General features: G+C 54.3%; 1 protein-coding gene across 1 annotated transcript in view; it reads left to right on the top strand.

Moving 5' to 3' along the window:
* Positions 1-22,481, top strand: part of WNK2 (WNK lysine deficient protein kinase 2) — a 124,479-nt gene that overhangs the window by 56,683 nt on the left and 45,315 nt on the right. Inside the window, exons 5-11 of the mRNA XM_021671904.2 lie at positions 263-351; positions 1,754-1,973; positions 10,082-10,373; positions 14,911-15,110; positions 18,922-19,077; positions 19,562-19,753; positions 21,519-22,130. Coding sequence (XP_021527579.2) covers positions 263-351; positions 1,754-1,973; positions 10,082-10,373; positions 14,911-15,110; positions 18,922-19,077; positions 19,562-19,753; positions 21,519-22,130 — 1,761 coding nt within the window. The remainder of the gene's footprint in view (positions 1-262; positions 352-1,753; positions 1,974-10,081; positions 10,374-14,910; positions 15,111-18,921; positions 19,078-19,561; positions 19,754-21,518; positions 22,131-22,481) is intronic.

The following is a 22,481-nucleotide window of genomic DNA, read 5'->3' as shown; positions in this document are numbered from 1 at the left end:
CTGGGTTACAGTGCCTTGTCTGGGAACTGCTCTGGGCAGTGAGCTGGGGCCGTGGGGGATTGTGTCCCTTTCTCTCAGAGCCCATATTGGCACTGCCCCGTCATCTGTTTTGCATATTTTGCCCAGTTTTCTAGTAGTTTGTGTAGGTTAAGTTCAGTGCCCATGTCCTGCCGTGGCTGAAAGTGGGAGTTCCTCCCTCGTGATGGAGGCCTTGCCTTCGGGCGGTTGATCGGGTCAGGTAACTCTGCTTTCTCCATGTCAGGGTATCAAGCCGGCCAGCTTTGAGAAAGTGCACGATCCCGAAATCAAGGAGATTATTGGGGAGTGTATCTGCAAAAACAAGGAGGAAAGGTGAGTTCCCCTGAAGGGTTGGGTTCTGGGGTCTCTCTCCAGCTGAACTTGTTTCAGCTGGCATTGAGAGCTGTGTTCTTGATGAGAGGGCTTCAAGACAGGCAGGCTCAGGCCAGGGTGTCTGCAGCATGTCAGCAGGGGCTGCTGGGCACGTCGGTCCTGGGTGCGTGTGGGCGACACCAGGACAGCAGGCCAGGCCCCCATGTCCTTGTCTGCCATCTGGGAACCCGCACCTTGGCGTTGGGGACAGCCTCATCCTTGGCTATCTGCCCCTGCAGGACCCAGCCTGTAGTGTCTAAGCTCCTGGGGCTTCCCCAGCCCCTCTGCTTCTCTCTGCGTGATTTGCATGCCTTGAAGAACATCCCCACACCAGGGGTTCCAGGTGTGGGCCTCCCTTTTGATCCCTGATGTATATTTCATGGACCTGGTTTTTTGGCCCTTCTCAAAAACAGCGGGCCTGGAGCCGCTCCCCACCTCCAAGCAGGGCCTGTCCTTCCCAGCCGGTCAGGGAGAAGACTGGGGGTGCTTTCTCAGCCCTCCCTCCCCCTCACACTAGAGTACGTCCACCATCTGATGTGACACCTGTCAGCAGTCAGCCAGGGGTGGATTGTGGAGACTTGAAACCACACAGGTGACTCTGGAACACACACCGAGGAAGCTAGGCCCCAAGAGTGTGTGCTGTGTGGTTCCATTTACAGGGTAAAGGGGGTTAGGTTAGTGGTTAGGGAGGCTTGTTTGGGTGCCCAAGCCCTGCAGAGCCCCGAAGTGGTCACCGTGGCCACACCCTGTGGCCTGCCCTCCCGGATCCCTGCATAGAGCCTTTGAGGCTGTGTCTGGCTGGGGGCCCCGGATTCTGCCGCTCTTCACTCTCCTCTAACACGCCCTCTGCTCTGCTCTCTGTCACCTGGCCGGCGTCCTGAAGGAAGCCTCCTTGAAAAGGTCACTGCTTCATGGCACTGGGCACAGGGAGCTCAGAGTGTGAGGGCTTCGCCTCCATGTCCATTTTAGACCTACCCGGGACTAAACACTAAAATGTTTCAGTTGTGTCTTCTGACAATTGAAAGCAGGCTAGCACTTCCCCAGGGGCTGTATTTGCATAATGGGAGGCCTAATGTTTTCCCAAGTCCTCTTTTGTATCATTGAATCTTTTATGAGTATTTTTTTTTAATAATGAGGGGAAAGAAGGAAGTCTTGAAACACTATGTATTAATAGTAAGACCGGATTCACTGAAATCTTTTTCTCACTCCGGGGAGTGCTGAGACATGAGGCCTGGCCTCAGGCGCCTGCAGGTGTGCCTGTCCTTGTCCTGGTGCGCGTGGCCACAGGAGCCTGGGCATGGAGGCCCTGGCGCCCGTGCCCCTGCCTGTCCGTGCCCCTGCCTGTCAGCCACTCTCCCTCCAGGTACGAGATCAAAGACCTGCTGAGCCACGCCTTCTTCGCAGAGGACACGGGTGTGAGGGTGGAGCTCGCGGAGGAGGACCACGGCAGGAAGTCCACCATCGCCCTGCGGCTCTGGGTCGAAGACCCCAAGAAACTGAAGGGAAAGCCTAAGGACAATGGAGCCATAGAGTTTACCTTCGACCTGGAGAAGGAGACGCCAGATGAGGTGGCCCAGGAGATGGTAAGCGGGACTCAGATGGGGTGCGGGTGCAGGTGTTGGCAGCTTGCGGCTTCCAAGGATGAGAACAAAAGTGGGCAGAGGGGGCTTGCCGCAGAGGGGACCGCGAGGCCAGTGGGTGCGGCAGTGCCATCCAGGTGGGCATGGGCAGCTGAGGATTCACAACCGGCCACATCTGCCTGGGGAATTCTGTGGGGCACTGCTGCACAGGGGTAGCCTAAGTGGGAATCCCCTCAAGGACACAGCAACTGGGGATTAGCAGCTCTGAGCCAGTGTAGCGCAGGAATTCAGAGGGCAGCCCCAGGACCTCTGACCTGTGGGAAAGGCCTCACTTGCTTTGCTGGACTCTTGCTGACTTTGTGTCAATGTGTGGTGGCTTTGGGTTTGGGAGCTTTGCCTTTCCTTTTGTTTGGGGGCACTGTTGTATTCAGTTTCTGAGACCTGGGACTTTCTAACCTAGAAAGGTGGGTGGGGGGTACCTTTCCACCTCTTCTCTTCCTCCTGCTCCTCCCATCATCTTCACCCCTGTGGATGAGGAGTGGGTTCGGGACGGCAGCAGAAGTGCCCTTTGTGCTGGGGTGTCATCTGGGCCTCATTGGAGGAGGCCCTGAGCCGGCTGGAATGAGAGGCAGGAGAGACAGAGCCGCAGGCACAGGCGGAGAGGAGTGGGAGTGGTCCAGGTGCAGCAGTGGGAGGAGAGGCCATGCCGACGATGCCAGAGGGTTAGTGATGAAATGGGTATTGTGTGGGATGTGGGGACAGGTGCAGCAGGTGGGATGGATCTACATTATCTAACTTGATTCTGAGGTGTCTGCCATCCAGTAAAATAGCCACTGCCCACATGTGCTGTTAAAATACAAGTTAATTAAAATTTAAAATCCACTTTCTGAGTCCCACTGGCCACATTTCAAGTGCTCAGTACCAAGCGTGGTTAGTGGTTCTTGAATAACAAGGGATGTTTCTAGCCTGGAAGTATTCTGGGGGGCACTGCTGCCCTGGGACGGGGGAGGTTAGAAGTTCTTGGACAAGCAGGATTCGGTCACAGCCCTGCCAGGGCCAGGGCATGTTTGCTGGGCATTGGCAGTGGATCCCAGAGAGGGACAGTGGTGGGAGCCTGGCCTGGGAGGGCCCCAGGGCCCACACTGTCTCCCGAGAACCCTCATGCAGGGCCTGGAGACAGACAGAGACGTCTTTGTCATTGGTTACAAAACATGAACAAACGTTGACATTAAGTCATACAACTTGATACGAAGGACAGGAATGTCTGCACCGGAATGGTGAAAACAAAGTCAGAAAGGGGAAAGCCGGTGGGAACGAGACACTAGGAAGAAGGCAGTCAGTATTGCAGACTAAGAAAGTTGTGCATTTTCAGTGAACACCTGAGCAGAAACAAATCCAGTGTGCTGATGGCTGGAGAGCCCTCAGCTCATGTGTCCTGACCACAAAGGTGCTCATTCTTTTTTCTTTCTGTTAAATAAGCTTTTTACTGAATACATCACGTCTGTTGAAAATGTCCATCAGTCATCAGTTCCAGGCTGATGATTCCTCCCAAGCTTCACTTCTCCAGGCCGGGCTGGGTCTCAGTAAGGGGGCATGGATCATACCTGGATGGGGGTCACACAGAGGTGGGAGGGGCGGCTACTCTGAAAGGTTCCTGCGGAGGGCTCACTTGAGTGTGGAAACTGAGGCTTGGCAATGTCACAGAAGGTGCGTGGGCCCTCAGAGCCAGGAATACTGGGGTGCAGTGAGCTGCGTTTTTGTCAGCCTTGCAGAGTCCGCTTCTCCCAGCAGCTGCTTGTCCATGGGGCCCTTGCGTGTGGTGCGTGAGGGATTCACTGGGGCACGTTGTGTAGACTATGCTGTGAGGTCAGTGCAAGAAGCAGCAGTCTCTCGGCTGCCTTTCTGCAGCCGTGACCCCCAGAAAGGAAGCAGGTGGAACAGGGCTGCTTCTGAGGCTGGCTGTGTGGCTGCGGGCTTTGGGCTACATGAGCTAACGTCCTGCTGGGGTCTCGGCATGCTTCCTGCTGCCCCTAGTCTCTCCACAGCTGTAGGATGGGGTGCTCCTGGTGTGGGCCTGAGTGCATGGCCTCAGCCCCTAGGACTTGGACTGGAGGAGATGCTTCCTCAGGCTGCCCATGCCTTGGCCAGGGCTCTGCCTTCTCCTGCACATTGGCCCATGTCCAGGGCTGTGATAGCACAGTGAGTCTGGCTACAGCATCTCACTGTGGTGTGGTGCCCCGGCTGGTTTCCCTGGGGGGCTCCTGTGAGCTGGCTGCACCATCACCCCAGCTGCTGTGAAGTGGCCACCTGTGTCCCCACCTGGTCTACTCTCATCTGGCTTGTCTCTGGTCACATCCCTGACTTGGACACAGAAGCCTCTGCTGTGAGCAGATCTAATGGGGTTGATGAGCTCTGTGCTTCCTGGAGGATCTTTCATGGCTCTCCATGACTGTGTGGTGCACAGAGGTACATTTTCAAATTGAATTGCCACAAGTTTGCTGTGAATTACGTTCAGATAATTACCAGCACACCTGTCCTGTGACTTCAGGTGAACCATTTCTCTGCTGATGTAATACAGCTGCCCCTTCACACATTCATTGCAGACAGCCAGTGCTGAGATGGCCACACAGGCTGTGTACAGCATGCAAGCTGGGGACTGGGGTGGGGGCTGCAGCCCAAAAACATCTTTCTGGAGGCACCCGGCTGGCCCCTTGGTGGGAGGGCTGAGGTTTTGAGAGGACAGAAGATGGTCTCAAGGGAGGATGAGAATGAACTGTGGGAATCTCACGCACAAATGGGGATCAGGAAGGTTCTGGGGCAGCTGTGCTGGCTCTGACCTTGCAGGGAGTTACCTTTGTCCTGGTGCTGAAGTCTAAGCCAACTGCAAGGATAGGAGGGCATTTGGGTGGCCTGGTTTAGATGTGGTGACAGCCTCAGGAAGGGCAGGAGAACGAGGCACTCTCATTCCTTCCATGAATGTGGTTATGCTTGCTGGGTGCTGGGGGAAGAGGGTACAAGGGATTGGGGAGCCGTGTCAGGAGGCCAAGTGCTGCAGCGACAGCTGAGTGGCAGAGGGGACATCAGAGCCGGGTCAGCGCTGATTCCAACACAGGCGGTGCAGCCTGAGGAGGCTCCCAGGATTCTATGCGAGGTACCTTTTCATGAGAGTACATTTGAAAATGGACCTCTGTGTACCACATGGTCATGGAGAGCCATGTAAGATCCTCCAGGAAGCACAGAGCTCATGTAACACAGAGCTCCAGGATTCTACAAGAGCAGTGTTGCTGCCTCCACAAGCCATTGTGGCCTCCTTGCCTGTTTTGGGTTCTGTCCTAAGGTGGTAGCACCCAGAACCTGCCCTTGGCCTTGTCTAGCTGCTTCTGAGACAGGTGAGTGGGAGGAGCCTTCCAAGACTCGGACTCCTGCCTGTTCCCCGACCCCACCCATCTCCTGCAGGGTGGTTGTGAACACAGCTGCCCCCTCAGCCTACAGCTCTTGCATCTGTCACCACTCAAGTCCCTGTCCCTGGCACTTGGCTGAACTCCATGACTGTGTTCCTGCATTAGTTCACAGCAGAGGCCCCTTGGCCCTAGCACTTTCACCTCTGCTTCTGCGTCTTTTACATTTTTTTCATTGTGAAACTCCCCACCTGTGAAATAGAGCATCCAAGCAGAAGAAGGGACACGACCTGTGCTCAGCTAAAGCACAACAATAAACAGCACCCACCCTACTCTGCTAACAACAGGGAAGGCAGTGCCTCAGGAGCCGCCTAACGGCAGCTGGAAATCACATGCTCCCACCTTGGGGCTCCCTCCCTGGGAACAGGTTGTATGCCCCGGCAAGTCATCACTGTGTCCCTATGGAGGCTTTCCAGGTTCTAACCTCACATTCCTCCTTCCCGCTCATTCTAGACACCAGAGTCCGTCACTGGCCTCCCTAGAGTCCTGACACAAGCCCTGCCATGGGCCCTAGACTGGAGGGGCCTTGCTGTGATGCAGGGAAAACAACATGACGTTGGTATCTGCTGAGGCTAAAGAGACACTGGAACCTGGCTCTGAGGCCGCTCTTGTTCCTAAAATCTGAGATTAGGCCAGGTGCAGTTGCTTACGCCTGTCATCCCAGTACTTTGGGAGGCTGAGGTAGGAGGATCACTTGAGCTTGGGAGACTTCCATGAGCCATGATCCCGATTTCCAGCCTGTGTGGCAGAGCAAGACCCTGTCGAACATACAAAAATCCCTGAAATTAGCAGGTGTTAGGTCTTAGAGATGTTCTGGAATCCAGATGAGACTTCCTTCTGGAAGTACCCCAAGGGTGGGAGAGAATGTGGATGGGGCAGAGCTCTCCTCCTTCTCCTGAAGTCACCTCTCAGCAAGTTCCACTGAGTGGGCAGAAGGGGCTGGATGGAGGTCCCCAGGGAGAGGCAGAGGGAATAGCAGCTCTATGGGGCCAGAGCTAGCTTCGATCTGGAAGGGACTCTGGGAGTTGGCCCCCAAGGGGATTCCTGACCAGCCCTTCCTTCCATCTTCATACTTTCCTGATAATGGGATGTACCTGTGTGGCACTCACCATGGCTAAATGTTTTCCTATTTGGGGAAAACAATAGAAGAAACACCTTAGAGAGGAAGGCTGGGGGGTGATAATGAAGACAGAGTCTCAAGGAAAACTGGGCTGCAGGCTGCGGCGCCAGCAGGAAATAGAAACAGCAGCAGGAGGACGTGGCCTCGGCAGCCTCTGGTCACATACCTGGGCTGAAGTGGGCAAGGGTGGGGCTGTGCTCTGGGTGTGACCCTGAGGCCACCTGGGGCCTTAGGTATGGCCTCACCCACATGTTCACCAGGAGCAGGGGCCCAAGCCAAGCAGGTCTGGCTGGGTGTACATACCTGCCCCCAGGTGCCAGTGACAAGGACACCTGCCTCAGCCTCCCTGTGAGACCCCCCTAGGGTTGGAGTCCATTCTCCGAGGCTCTCTGGAAAAAGTCCACTCTGGACTCAGGCCAGAAGAGGATCTGGCGCCTGGTTTTTCTTCCTTCCCAGCTGGGCTGCCCTGCTGCCGAGTGGCCTTGGGCCTGGTTCGGGGCCAGCAGGAGACCCTGAGTGTGGGAAGGTCCCACTGACTGAGCTGTCAGCCTCTGTTCCACCTCACCAACCCCTCCCGCCCCACTCAAGTCTCTCCTGAGTCAGGGGAGAGTGACTGGGGCTGTTTTTGTTAAGGAACTTCATTCTGTGGAAAAGAATTATCTTTTGAAACAAAGATTTTTCAATAATCACAAGCTTACTGAAAAATTGCAAGGACAATACAAAGAACCATTTATTTTCCATGAACCATTTGAGACTAAGCGGCTGACCTGATTCCCCTGAAGCCCTGAATACTTTCATGTCTGCTTCCTGAAACTAGGGCACTTTCTTCATCCGGAAGAACCATCAATCCTTGGGACTATCCTCCTAGCCTCGGGCTGCTCAGGTCCCCAGTTGTCCCAGTGACACCATCACGAGTCCTCTGGGCCCCTTCCATGCCTGACTTCCATGTCCTCTCCTTAGGGACGGGCTTAGGCATCCCTCTGTGGGTGGGTCACAGTCAGGTCTTGCATCTCCACAGGAATCTCATGGAAGGGGCTGAGTTTGCATGGTCCTCCAGGGGTGCACTTTACCCGCCAGTTGGGCAGATGCTGGCTCTAAGCTTGGTGCAGGGCGCCTGTGGCTTCTCCAGGTGGAGCTCCTCTCACCTTTCGCAACTGTACACGTCTCATGGAGAATGCTCGGACACTGTAAATATCCTGTTTTTCGCCAAGCTTCCCACTTATTTTTACACCTCTCTGTGGCTCATGGTTTTCTGTTCTACTCAATGGGTCTTACTCCACGGATGAGTTGTCCCATTGCTGCCTAATGAGTCACTCAAAACGCCCTGGCCGCAGCCTCGGAGGTCAGGGATCAGGTGCCTCGGCTCAGGGGCCCCAGTGAGGTGGGATCGGGTGTTGGCCAGGACTGCAGTCTCAGACCCTGTCTCAGAACTCAGTTTCCTGCCAGGAGGGCCTCTGCATAGGGCCATTTGTCACAGGGCTTCCCTAGAGCAGATGATCCACAAGAGAGGGAGGGAAAGAAACAGGGTGGAGGAAGCCATAGAGGAGAAATGGAGGGAGAGATGGAGAGGCCACACCTACCTGCCGCCCCCCCACCTGACACCAGCAGTGACAGATCATCCCTCCTGCCACCCCCATATGCAAAATGCATGTCAGAGTCTGTGGACATGTCCTTCAAACCATCGTGTCACTGTTCATTTTGATGCTCAAAATGCCCCAGATTTGCCAGCGAGAGGCCCTCAGCACTGGCTCCCGTGCCGTCTCGCACGTCCCTGTCACTCTGAGCACGTCCTCACTGTCGAGCTCATCCTGTCCTCCTCCTGCCCAGCCTTGAGCTGCACTTTAGTCGCGCTGCGTTCCTGTCCTGGCCGAGCTCCGCATGTGCCTTGCTGTGGGTGTCGTTGCTCCCAGGCCCTCCTGGTGAACTCAGTGTGAGGTTTGTTCTTGCTGGGTTTAAAAAGGAAAGAAACTGAGGCCACCACAAGAAGATCCAATATGAAGGAATCTATTCAGGCTCCCGGGCGAGGTTCTGCGGTCCGACAGGAGGGGCCGGAGAAGTCGCACAGACTCCTCTCAGACGTGGGGTTTTATAGGGAGTGGGAGAGCAGGACTACCATTGGGTAAGGTTACAAGCCCTTGTCTGCATACAAGACTTGGCTGCCAGTGGCCAGAACCACTCGGCTGCTATTGGCCAGAAAGACTTGGCTGCTATTGGCTAGAAAGACTCGGCTGCTATTGGCTAAAATCACAAGACCCTGCTTGCATACTGGGTTCTTTAAGGGAAAGCCAGGCTGTGCGAGAAGGGGAAAAGGGAACAACCCGAGCATGTCCGAGCTTTTGGAAAAAAGGCAGGGGGGTGTGCATCCGAGCTCCCGGCGAGGCAATCGGCCTTACACTCAGTTCACAAGTACACACGTGTCTGTGCGTTTACACCATGCAGGTGCCGCGAGCCTGCCTGTGCAGTCTGCATCTGTGTTTATTCATGCCTGCTGTGCGCTTCATACCAACAGCTCCAGTTCCCACCCAGTGAAAAGGTTCCTGTTGGAAATGTCTGCCTCTCCACACCTGAGGAGCCTGGCACCCACTGTTCCTAATATATTTTCGTGTTTGGTCACTTTTGTGGGGTCGCCGGCCTCCAGTGGTGCTGTCACCACTTCCCCTCCCCGACAGCTGACTCCTTTGCCCGCCCCTGCCCCGAAGCCAGGATGCCCTCCTGCATGGGCACCTCTGCCCTACTGTGGAGGCCTGGCTGGTCCAGCCTGACTTAGTGCAGTTAGGACTGAGGTGCTCAGGAAGGGAGGGGAAGTGCAGGTGGATTTGGAATCATCCTTCTCCCATGTTTTCATTTGTTTGCCGTCACTACAACTGCAGCCTAGCACGAGCAGCCCTTCAAAAGGGATCTCTTTCATCAGAAGGAAGCTGGTTATTCCGTGAATATTCTCAGCGAGCTCATGATGTTTCCTGTAGAGCTTGGGGCTCTTTTACAAATGCTCTCAAAGGCTCTGCTTGGTAAATCAGTTTTAGAATTTGCCAGGCATGAGTGCATACCTAACGGGCCCCTAATTACAAAATGCATGTCCTTCGTCCATCCATAACTCAAATGTGGCCCCATTCCCCATCTTTGGGCAGCACCAGACTCACAGATGTTTCAGAGGATGCCAAGGAAAATGTTCCCCTCAGTTCCTTGTCCCCACTTCCGAGCACGGAGACAAGCAGGAGCCCCTTCCCATCTGCTGCCAGCCCTGGGGGTGCCAGGAGCTCAGGGAGCCCGAGGGTCCGGCCAAGGGGCTGCTCTGTTTCGCTCTTGCCGTGGACTCTGTGGGAGGCAGGTCAGGCCTTTGTGGTGGTGGTCTTCCTTTGCCTTGCCTGGCAAACCCCTGCCATGCCATCTCTGAGTGGGCTCCATGGATTTTACAGTGGGATGACGAATGTGGCCCGAGTGGATGAACCAGTGATGGGAAAGCACTTTAGATAAGGGGTGTGAGCCACTGTGGGCTGATCCCAGCAATGCTGACAACATGACTGCCTTTGCAGATTGAGTCTGGATTCTTCCATGAGAGTGACGTCAAGATCGTGGCCAAGTCCATCCGTGACCGCGTGGCTTTGATCCAGTGGCGGCGGGAGAGGATCTGGCCTGCGTTGCAGCCCAAGGAGCAGCAGGATGTGGGCAGCCCAGACAAGGCTAGGGGTCCGCCGGTGCCCCTGCAGGTCCAGGTGACCTATCATGCACAGGCCGGGCAGCCTGGGCCACCAGAGCCCGAGGAGCCGGAGGCCGACCAGCACCTCCTCCCACCCACGTTGCCGACCAGCGCTACCTCCCTGGCCTGTGAGTGCTCAGGGGTAGGGTAGCCATGGACGCCCCTCCCACCTACCCTGCAAAAACCAGCTATTGGGCAAAGAAAAATGAAATCCTCTCCTTTATTGGAGTGCTTTGTGAGGAAGGGGGTCAGCATAGCATCCCCTTGGAGGAGACATGGTGCAGCTCTGAGCTGTCCTCACATAGCGTGGGTGATTGCTTTTAGATGCAGGTGGTTCCCGACAGTCCTGGCCAGGTGCCTGTGTCCCATGACAGGCTCGCCTTCTGCCAGCATCCTTGGTGCCAGGGCATGTCATGAACTTCACAAGAGAGCAAATTCCAAGGTGATGGGGCCAGCAGACCTAAGCAAAGGAATGTGCAGGTCCTGATTCTGTGACCAGCCTGGGGCCTGTCCCCCAAGCCCACCAGGCAGGGTGTGGACTCTAAGTATGGGTGAGCCTTGTTTCAGGGATGGGATTGGGGCTTTCTCAGCATTTCCCAGTGATCTGTAACCAGAAGGTGATTAAGGCTCACTAAAGTCCATGTTCTCAGGACAGATGGGGACAAATGAGCCCTGTGCCAGTGGGCTCTGATGGAGCCAGTTCCATCCAACACTCTGCTATGGATCTGTGGACTTGGGGCTGTTCCTTACCCTGTCTGAGAATGACAGTTCTGGCCCCTTGGGGGGAATGTGAAGTCCAGGTGAGGTGCTGGCAGCAGCTGCCTGGTGGGGCATCTGTCCTGGGGACAGAGCGTGCTGTTTGCTGGCTTGGCTTGTGAGTTGTCATGGGGATCTCCCATCCCCAGTCGTATCTCCCTCCAAAGGCAGAACCTTTCAGACCTTTTGTACATTTTCAGCAAGGTGTTACTGATGAATTGGCAGGAATCACTTTGGATCAAGCTTTATCTAAGACCATTTAGGGAGAATCTAGTATCTTCTGCACATATAGGCAGAAAAGTTCCTGCCTGTGCCCTCAACATCTTAAGAATTCAGCAGTGAGCTGAGGACAGAGGAACATGGCTTTGTTCGTTCTGTGAATAAGCATGAGATAGAATGACAGAGCCAAGGGACCTGTCCGGGCCAATATTTCAGATCATTCATGTGCAAAGACTGAAATAGTCTGTTTAAAATATGCACATCCTTCATTTATCATTGAAATGGCCACTTCTTCAAAGTAGGCTATTTAACTTCAAACAAGCGGTCATCGTGTCGAGATGGTTTGCCTATTTATGTCACAAACCTGCACAGGTTTGCTTTGGAGAATAAAATTGGTACATTATTGCTCCATTTTCTGACACATCTAAAAAATTAAAGAGCACAGACTTTTTGTAAGAAAAAATTCTCCACATCTGACACAGCACTACACACTTTTAAATTGTTAATTGCTGGTTAAACCATTTCTAGGATGGGAGTTTAAAAATCTCCTTTTTTTGAACTTTGAGGAGACATAGTTTGGGGATCTAGAAATATGTTTAGCTTGTGGTCAGATAGTAGAATTCAGGTTTGATCCACTATGGTGGGAAAATCAGATGGAGCCATTGACCATCTGACGCTTGCAATTCAAGTGTGGGTTCTCTCTGCAGACAGGTCCACTTCCAGGCCGGCTGAGAGGGATTCTGTGTGCTTTGTGCAGAGGCCATGGCCACACTTCTCAAAAACACTTTTATTCATTGATCGCAGTTTCTTTATAAAGTAGATAACATAGCCACATAAAATTCAAAAAGGGCAGGAGGTAGCAAATCACTTCATTGTCCTCCCTACAGGCAACAGATGCTACCAATCTCTTAACTGTCCTTCTAGAAATAGTGGACACATATAGCCTACCACACAGGTGAACATACATAGGCACACATAGAACGCACACAAATACATAGGCACACCCACACATGCACACACATGTGGACACACATGTAGGTGTACACACATGCACACAGACTTGCATGCCCCACATGTGGGTATACAAATACCCACCCTGCATGCACACGACATGTGTATGTACACACGTGAACACCCCACACAAATGTGAACACATTCACATGCACACACAGGCACACATGTAGGCACTCATACATGAATATGTACATGCACACTCCCATTGACACATGTGCACACGTGTACATCCTTGCATCCTCCTCTGTTTCGTAATGGATAGTACCCCATACAGCCTTCTGCACCTTGCTCTGGGAGGTGCCAGGTAAGAGCGGAAAACCCATAATCCAAGAAGAACCTGGTCTACGTAACAAGATAGGCAAACAGACACACATTAGTGTGTTGAAAGATGTAGCAGTATGTCAGTTTTCACAGTTTTCCCTTGTTGTGTTTTTTTGAACTGCCCACCAAGGGTCCTGACCAAGCGGAGGTTTTCTTGGTGACTCCATTTAAGCAGCTGATGACTGTAGTAGCACATTTGCCAATAGGTTCAAAAATGTCTTCCAAAATGTGTGAGTAATGAACACATTCACTTTTTTTTTTTTTTTTTTGTGACAGAGTCTTGCTCTGTTGCCCAGGCTGGAATGCAGTGGCGCAATCTCAGCTTCCTGCAACCTCCGCCTCCTGGGTTCAAGCAAGTCTCCTGCATCAGCCTCCCTACTAGCTGGGACTACAGGCATGCGCCACCCCGCCCGTTTAATTTTTATGTTTTTAGTAGAAATGGGGCTTGGCCCTGTTGGCCTGGCTGGTCTCAAACTCCTGACCTCAAGTAATCTGCCCACCTCAGCCTCCCAAAGTGATGGAATTACAGGCATGAGCCACCGTGCCCTGCCCATATTCACTTTATTTTTTTATTTTTTTAATTTTTAAACTTTTCTTTGAGATGGAGTCTCACTCTGTCACCCAGACTGGAGTACACTGGCACAATCTTGGCTCACTGCAACCTCCACCTCCCAGGTTCAAGCAATTCTCCTGCCTCAGCCTCTCAAGTAGCTGGGACTATAGGTGCGTGCCACCATGCCTGGCCAATTTTTTTTGTATTTTTAGTAATGATGGGGTTTCACTATGTTGGCTAGGCTAGTCTCAAACCCCTGACTTCGTGATCCGCCTGCCTCGGCCTCCCAAAGTGCTGAGATTACAGGCATGAGCCACCGTGCCCAGTGCATATTCACTTTAGATATGTAAAATGTGGGCCAGGCATGGTGGCTCCTTTTGGGAGTCAAAGGTGGGTGGGTCACTTGAGCCCAGGGATTCGAAACCAGTCTGGGCAACATGATGGAGCTCCATCTCTACAAAAGACAGAAAAACTATCCAGGTTTGGTGATGTATGCCTGTAGTCCTAGCTACATGAGAGGTCAAGGCTGTAGTGAGCCGTGATCATACCACTAGACTCCAGTCCAGATGACAGTGAGACTCTGTCCCCCCCCAAAAAAAAGTAAAATACATACATGGTTAGAATTCCTCTACTTGAAACTCGTCAGGTCCATACACATGTCCTTTCCTCCCCATCCTCTCCCCTCCCATCTCTAAGTGGAAATGACCACTTGGCTCATTAAAAATCAGAGCTGCTTGTCTAATTGGTTTTGCACAATTAAACCTCAGCATTTCTTACGTCTTCTTAGGTTACCGTAGGTTCTATCCATTCCTGGGAAAAGTTATTTTAACGCCAAGCCAACAATATTTCCCCTTTGTTTAAATTATAAATGGACACAATATTCTGAAATGCAGCCCCTCTCCAAAATAGCTTGGCGTTTGTAAATGGTAAATTCTGAAGTTTCTGTAGCTTTTGGAATCTGGAAGCAGTAAACCCAAAGTACCATTTCAGATAGCTTTTCGTTTTCCCCTCTGCTGGCATGGCCCCACAGGCGAAGATGTTCCCAGGCACACTGTAGTGCGAGAAGCCTGTGGGCTCTGGGGTCCTGTCTGTGCCCCCATGGGCAGGTGGGTCTGTTTGGGTTTGATCGGGGCCAGGCCAGCCTGAGCCATGTGAGGCCTCTGGGGAGCTCAGGCCATGGGCGCTTGGTGCTACCCCTGCCACTGCATCCACTGCACGGGGGAGTGGTGGGTGCATTCCCCTCTCGAGACCTCCCTGTGGGTGTTTGGGGTACCCTGGCCCCATTTTCCAACCAAGTTAGACCTGGTCCCTTGACCTCGGTCTCCCCAGTTTGGGCCCTTTTCTGTGGTATGTGAAGGTGGTCAGAGTCCTGAGACACCCTCCCCTTTTATAAAACACTGTGGATTATTTATCTCCACAGTGAAGACATCAGCTTTTTCTTAACTCAGACATTCCTTTGGCCTTCCAAGTCCCTTGTGTCTTTATGAGCTGGAATATGTGCTTGCTACCCAGGCCATGGCAGGCTGGTTGTGGGTACCTGCCTTGTGGGAGGATTGGCAAGATGTACCCGTCCTGACATCATGCTGGCCAGACATGGGCAGTGTTGGGGTGGGGCACAGTGACAGCCTCCCCAGTGTGGTTCTGTAGCAGTTGATTGTTTAAACAATATGCACGGGTTATTTATGTGATCTGGAGAAACAATCAAGCCTTTATTTTGCAGAAGAAAATATGCAGATGAGCCAGTGTTTGTTCATGTGACATTTGGAGATGTCCACTCTAAGTCCTGCTTTTGTCCTCCCCAGCGGACAGCACCTTCGACAGCGGCCAGGGCTCCACCGTGTACTCGGACTCGCAGAGCAGCCAGCAGAGTGTGGTGCTTGGCTCCCTTGCTGACGCAGCGCCGCCTCCTGCCCAGTGTGTGTGCAGCCCCCCTGTGAGCGAGGGGCCCGTCCTGCCACAGAGCCTGCCCTCACTGGGGGCCTACCAGCAGCCTATGGCTGCGGTGAGTCAGAGCGCCACTCCCACCCAATTCCCCATCCCCACTACCTGGTCTGAGAGCTTTAAAGTCTGTGATGGGTTGTCCAGGTTGTGCTGCACTGTGGTCAGCATTAAAAGTGGCCTGTGGTCAGTTTCCAGCCACACTTCCCCTGGGAGACATTCAAAACTCAGGCCCAGAGGAAAGCCCTGTCTTTCCTGCCAACTGCGGAACTGCTGGCTGGGTAGCCTTGATGGTCCCATAAAGACCTACTAGACGGGAAAGACATCCTACTGGAAAACAGACCCTGGGACACCCAGAGTTTGGAAGACTGTGATAGAACTGAGTGGTCACCCCTGGGGGGCAGGCACAGTGATAATGGTGACAAGCCATGGCCACAGTCATACCCATTGACTGTGCCCTAGGCCTGGGCCATTATCTCACACTGTTCCAGAGATCACAGAAAAGCATCATTTGTAAGAAGGAAACCTGAGATTCGATCCCACTGCCCAGCCTTCTGAGGGGCTCCTGGCACTTCTCTCCCAGACACTGTGTAGCTGTTAAAGTCAGAGCTGTGAAAATAGGGTGGGGATGAGGGGAACACTTTCAGGGACAATGTGTGGTGAAAGAGCGATGGAGCCTCCGGCTGTGGTGACGCCTGTGGCATGATTCCCATGGGAAAGACTAAGATGAGTGGGGTCACATTCGGCATTTTTTTTTTTTATTTTTAAAAAACACTTTAGAAAGGAAAACAATTGCTCTTCACAGTCCCAAGTGCCCAGCCACAGAGAGGTTGCCCATGAGCCCCAGGTAATAGATTCGTACCCTCAAAGAGTGGTTTGTTTATTTATATGAGACAGAGTCTCGCTCTGTCACCCAGGCTGGAGTGCAGTGGTGTGATCTCGGCTCACTGTAACCTCCGCCTCCCGGGTTCAAGCGATTCTCCTGCCTTGGCCTCCCGAGTAACTAGGATTACAGGTGCGTACCACCACGCCCGACTAATTTCTGTATTTTTAGTAGGGACGAGGTTTCACCATGTTGGCCAGGCTGGTCTCAAACTCCTGACCTCAGGTGATCCTCCCTCCTCAGCCTCTCAAAGTGCTGGGATTACAGGTGTGAGCCACTGCACCCAGCCTCAGAGGGTGGTTTATGGGGTGGGCTATCTCACCTTCTGTGTGAGCTGGGAAGCCTAAGCAGGGATACCACAGGTGCAGCCACTGTGTACTCTGGGCCAAGCTCCTCCCCTAGCGGGCAGCCCCTGCCTGGTGCTTTGGCTATGCTGGTTGTCACTTGTACACTCAGTGCTGTGACCCGTCTTCTTGATGCCGGCTGAACATGGCACATGGGCTATTCTGGCCTCCTCTGTCCTGCTGGCTGCCCTGCTGTATCCTTGCATGTGGGATTGTCCTTCCCAGGCCTGCTCAGTTGGAAGGGTCCAGAAAGACCCTTTGGAAAAGCAGTTGAAGCTGTTTGCCGAGTCTGCCTTTGCTGACTGCAGCCCCAGAACTCATTTGCAATTTTCATTTGCAGTTTTCTTCAATTCATAAAACGAAGTGAAGCAGAGTTTTAAACAGCAGAAAGATCTCTTTTAAGAAAAGGCAAGGCTGGGCCAGGCGCAGTGGCTCACGCCTGTAATCCCAGCACTTTGGGAGGCCGAGGTCAAGAGATCGAGACCATCCTGGCCAACTTGGTAAAACCCCGTCTCTATTAAAAATACAAAACTTAGCTGGGTGCGGTGGTGTGCGCCTGTAGTCCCTGCTACTCGGGAGGCTGAGGCAGGAGAATTGCTTGAACCTGGGAGGCGGAGGTTGCAGTGAACTGAGATCATGCCACTGCACTCCAGCCTGGCACCTGGCAACAAAGCGAGACTCTGTCTCAAAAAAAAAAAAAAATGAAAAGGCAAGCTGGATGTGGTGGCTCATGCCTGTAACCCCAACATTTTGGAGGCTGAGGCAGGAAGAGCACTTGAGCCAGGAGTTCTAGGCAAGCCTGGGAAAAAAAGCAAGTCCATGTCTCTACAACAAATTTTAAAAAAGAAAAGAAAAGGCTACTAGCTGCTCAGGAGTGGTGGCTCTTGGCTTTGAGGATGGGCTGAGCTGGGGCTGGACTGGAATGTTCTGCCTGGCTCTCATCCCCCCTCAGCCTAGGTTAGGGCTTCCCATGCTGTGTGATGCCACACGAGGCACTCCTGGCCTGGACTCCCACTGGGCCTGGGTTCCCTCTCCTGTGGCCTCCATGCTGCTGCTGGTCTCAGCATCAGCATGGAAGCCAGGAGACCTGAGGGACATCGCAGGTACAGTCACCTTGGACCAGGGGCCTGACTCTCATCTTCCTACCTAGTGACGCAAAGACACCTTACTCAAAAAGGATGAGGCATGGAAGGGGTCCCCAGGTATACTGAGGGCTCTCTCCACCCCTCCATGCCTTTCCTGGGAGGGTTGCCACGGTGATGTGTCCGCAGCACCCAGTGAAGGAGGAGAAACAGACAAGGAGGAACAGCTGCCGTGGGGTTGCCAGGCTGCCCTGGAGGTTGTCGGGAGCACGAGGCCACTTGTTCCCAGGCCGCTAGGCCCTGCCCGAGCTCCTGGGCTGTGCACAGTGCCCGGAGCTGGTACACAGATACGGTCCGGCCCAGTCAGGCCCGTTCTTCCACTCCCTGGCTTCAGGTGAATCCAGAAGCCCGGCTCAATTCCGGATATACTTGCTCTAACCACTCACCCCACACTGCCTTGCATAAAGTACCCACAGAGAAAGACAAGTGAGGAGGGCAGTTTTGGGCATGCTGTCACTCACATGATCCAGAGAATCCCACGGGAGAGAATGTTCATGGCAGGGTGGAAGAACCGTGATTCTCTGTAGCCCCGCCTGCTCCTCACATTCCCGTTGTTTTGAAGTAATTCCCAGACAGCGAGACAATGCCTCTGTAAATGATTCAGCCTCTGGCTCTGCACAATATGGACTCAGAACACAAAGCCCAATCCCATTATTACACCAACAAAATTAACAAATTCGCAGCAATTCCTTAATGGTGGCAAATTTCCCATTCTGAAAGCTTAGATTTCCCATTCCTTTGTGGTCTGTGTTCATTCTGCTGCTGGAGCGCTCACATGCTGCTGTTCCTGGGCCTGTTTCTCTCCATATCGTCTGTGAGTTATGTATATATTTTCATCTTACACAGTCACAGTCATATGGACCATGAGCTTCCCCATTTTTTTTTTTTTTTTTTTGAGACAGAGTCTCACTCTGTTGCCAGGCGCCAGGCTGGAGTGAAGTGGCACAATCTCGGCTCACTGCAACCTCTGCCTCCTGGGTTCTAGCAGTTCTCCTGCCTCGGCCTCCCGAGTTGCTGGGACTACAGGCGCACACCACCACGCTCAGCTGATTTTTGTATTTTTAGTAGAGACAGGATTTCACCATGTTGGCCAGGATGGTCTCGATCTCTTGACCTCGTGATCCGCCCACTTCGGCCTCCCAAAGTCCTGGGATTACAGGCTTGAGCAACCATGCCCGGCTGAGCTTCCCCATTTTAATGTCCTCGGGAGCCTTTCTCCATGGTTCTGCGAAGCCTCTGTGCTGGCCTTTTTTGTGGTTGTTCAGTGTTCTGTTGAGGGCTGATGTGCCTGGAGCCCCTGGGCTGGGAGCTGTGCTGTTGCTGGCCCTTCACTGTTGTGAATGATGCCCAGGGCCCCCTCACTGCTTCGGCTGTCATGTTTATGGAAAGAGGGATGCTGGTGGGGGCCAGGCACAGAGATGACATGAGGCTACTTCGCCCCTGCCCAGGAGCATGGGCCTGGTGGCTTAGAGCCGCTGCTGAGTGTGGCCCTGTTGCTTTCTGCAGCCTGGCCTGCCGGTAGGCTCCGTCCTGCCCACTGCCTGCCCTCCGCCCCTCCAGCAGCACTTCCCAGATCCGGCCATGAGCTTTGCTCCTGTGCTGCCACCGCCCAGCACCCCCGTGCCCACGGGCCCAGGCCAGCCAGTGCCCCCCAGCCAGCAGGTGAGTATGGCACCTCCTGTGGCCACTGTCCCCCCAGGCAGGCAGTCAGCTCTGCTGGCCCCTGGGCCCAGGTCTGTGAGCACCTCCCACAGGCCCCTTCATTCATGTCCTCTGTGGTTCCCCCAGGTCTTTGGTGTGGCTGAGGGATGGGGGTGGCTCTCCCGTGAGCGTGTGTGTGTGTGTGTGCATTTGCATGTGTGCGTGCATAGTGTTTCCAGTACCCTGCACATGTAGGGCTCTGTTTATTCAGAATGTCGTGTAAGATTTGCTGTGCCCATGACTCCAGACTGGCTGGAGTTTGGTTGTCTGTGTGTCTGAATGTGTATACATGTGATTGTGCAAGTGTGTATGCAGGCATGTGTGAATGTGAGCATGTGCGTGTACATGTGAGGGTGAGGGTTGATATCCTGTCATATCTAACCAGTGGAGTGCACTCGTCTGAGCAGATTGGTGGTCTAAGGGGAGCTGCTTTCTCTCTCTCCAGCCTCCTCCGCTGGCCCAGCCAACACCCCTGCCACAGGTCCTGGCCCCACAGCCCGTGGCCCCCCTCCAGCCGGTGCCCCCTCTTCTGCCACAGTACCTGGCTCCAGCCTCCCAGGTGGGGGCCCCCGCTCAGCTGAAGCCCCTCCAGATGCCTCAGGCACCTCTGCAGCCACTTGCTCAAGTCCCTCCGCAGGTACTTCTAGGTTGACAGCTGCCATCAATGGTGGCGCAGTTTGCCAGACCCTAGCTGGTGCACCAGGACTCCCACAGGGGCTTGTCTGTGCATGTGACCTGTGACCTGGGGTGGGGCTGGCCAGGGAGTTGGGGCTGGGCTAGGGAGTCCAGGGTAGGCAGCGTGGGCTTTGTGCAGAGTCATATGCACCAGGAATGTTCCAGGGACCCACACAACGGGCCACTTGTCCTTTTTCCTCTGCTCACAACACTGGACCCATGAGTGTCAGCCTCCCTTGGTGGCCGGCTGGGCTGCTGTCTCCTGCCCTCCAGCCTCACCTTCTCTCCCAACCTGGCAGGCCACACTTGGTCCTTCCAGGCCATGACACCTTCTGGGCTGTGAGTGGCAGATGGGGTCCTTCAGGGAGGGTGGGCAGCCCAGCACCCCATCACCCGGCATCCTACCAGCAATGTGCCTATCTGCTCTCAGTACCCATGTGCCCAGGCTCATCCAGGAAGGAAAAAGTTTTTTAGTTCAACATCATGGACAACAGTCTCAAGGTGGTTGCTGGGCTGGCACAGAAAGTGGGTGGGTTTGCCATGGAGGAGCGTTTTTCTGTGGAGCTCCCTGGGGTCATGCGACATGTGGCTCTTAGAGTTCCAGAGCCAGCCGGTGGCATTGTTGACTCTCTGGGGACACTATCAGACCGAACCACATGCAACTGGTGCAGAACGTAGCCGGGGCCAGGGTACCATTGCCCAGGTAAATGGCATGAAGGATTCTAGGTATTTCAGAGGCCTTTGGTGACCCCGGTGGACTGATCAATGGCAAGACTGGAAGTGTGCTTCACTCTGAAGATGGGGCAAGCAAGTGTTCCTGTGATTCACGAGCCCCACCTAGAAGATGTTGTCTCACCTACCGCTCAGGCCCAGATGTCACCATAGGATGTTAGATGGCTTCAAGGTCTAGTGAAATTGTCATCTTGCTCGTTCAGACAGAAGTCCGTGTGCATTTTTGCTGCCTCTTGATTGCATGGAAGTGTAGGCCAGGGGACACACACCAGCATGGACGAGAAGGCTGTCAAAGACGGAAGTGCTGAATCCACGTGGCCTGGCATCAGCTGCCCCTGGAAGGCACATACGTTGCTGAGAAGATGCAGACGAGGTTTCGGGAGTTCCTGCTGTGGGAAGGCTGGACAAGATAGGGGTGTTGCTTGAGCCAGCCAAGGTGGCGCAAAGATTTTCTTTCACTGAGAACCCTCTAAGAAGTTAGGTTTCAACTTGAATTTGTACATGGTTGCCGTATCAGGCTAAGGTGATTGCAGATGCTCAGGGCCAGTCTGGTAGCTCTGACAGTCCCAGCCCTTAATGAAAATGCTCCAGGGCTCTGAAGTCACTTCTCTGTGACTTGTGGTCACTGCCCTTGCCGCTCACAGTATGTGAGCTGCCCCTGACTGCCTCGGAGCCCCAGCGTGGCTGTAATGAGTGTGGATGCAAGGAGGCCTCCCTGCACTGGGCCGGGGTGATCTAGCAGGTCCTTTCCAGCCTGCCAGCTTTCCTTTTCTATTTGAAGAGCTTTACGTGATTGGGATTTCTGCTTCTGTTGGGTCTATGTTTGGGTTCCCTTCAACAGCAGCTACACAAAGGTATCTCAGAGGGAAAGGGCCATGCTCTCCTCATCCTGTGTCCCCTTGTCCCCAATGACTGTGGCTGTCCTTGAATGCAAGCGCTGTGGGCAGGGACCCTTGGTCGGGGCTCACACTGACGCACTCCTGTATCTCTTTCAGATGGCCCCAATTCCTGTTGTGCCCCCAATCACGCCCCTGGCGGGAATCGACGGCCTCCCTCCGGCCCTCCCAGACCTGCCGACCGCGACCGTGCCCCCTGTGCCACCGCCTCAGTATTTCTCTCCAGCCGTGATCTTGCCGAGCCTTGCTGCCCCGCTCCCCCCTGCATCCCCAGCCCTGCCTCTGCAGGCTGTGAAGCTGCCCCATCCCCCTGGGGCACCCCTGGCAGTGCCCTGCCGGACCATTGTGCCAAATGCACCGGCCGCCATCCCCCTGCTGGCTGTGGCCCCACCGGGCGTGGCTGCCCTGTCCATTCATCCTGCTGTGGCCCAGCTCCCAGCCCAACCTGTGTACCCAACGGCCTTCCCACAGATGGCGCCCACCGACGTACCTCCTTCCCCCCACCACACGGTGCAGAATATTCGGGCCACCCCTCCACAGCCGGCACTGCCCCCACAACCCACGCTACCCCCACAACCCGTACTGGCCCCGCAACCCACACTGCCCCCACAACCCGTGCTGCCACCGCAGCCAGCATTGCCTGTGCGCCCTGAGCCCCTTCAGCCCCACCTTCCTGAACAGGCTGCTCCGGCTGCTGCACCAGGGAGCCAGGTAATCACCTGCAGGGCAGGGGCTCACCGTCCCAGCATGTGGGGGGCCCTCAAGACCCAGAGTTATAAAGGACTTTTGGCTGCTCTGTCCTGCTGGGCCTGTGCGATCTGAGTACCCTGACTGAGCACCCCAGTAGCTGGGAGCCAGGCAAGGAGGCAGCTCTGCCCGGGGCCCGCCCCTCTCAGGAAGAGATGTGTGTGAGGCTGAGGGAGGCGGGGGCTGGCGCCAACGCGAAGTATCTGCATCTCTGTTTTTTGGATGGGTTAGGAGATGAGGGAGTCGTGGCTGATAGGTTCTGTGTCCCTCCCTTCCCACGGCTCTGTGGCCCCTGCTCTTGTGGTATCTTTGCAC

This window comes from Aotus nancymaae, unplaced genomic scaffold (genome assembly GCF_030222135.1).
Source record: "Aotus nancymaae isolate 86718 unplaced genomic scaffold, 86718_ANA_hifiasm-v0.15.2.pri h1tg000041l, whole genome shotgun sequence".
NCBI classification, from domain to species: domain Eukaryota; kingdom Metazoa; phylum Chordata; class Mammalia; order Primates; family Aotidae; genus Aotus; species Aotus nancymaae.
This window is presented reverse-complemented; position numbering and strand designations above follow the sequence as displayed.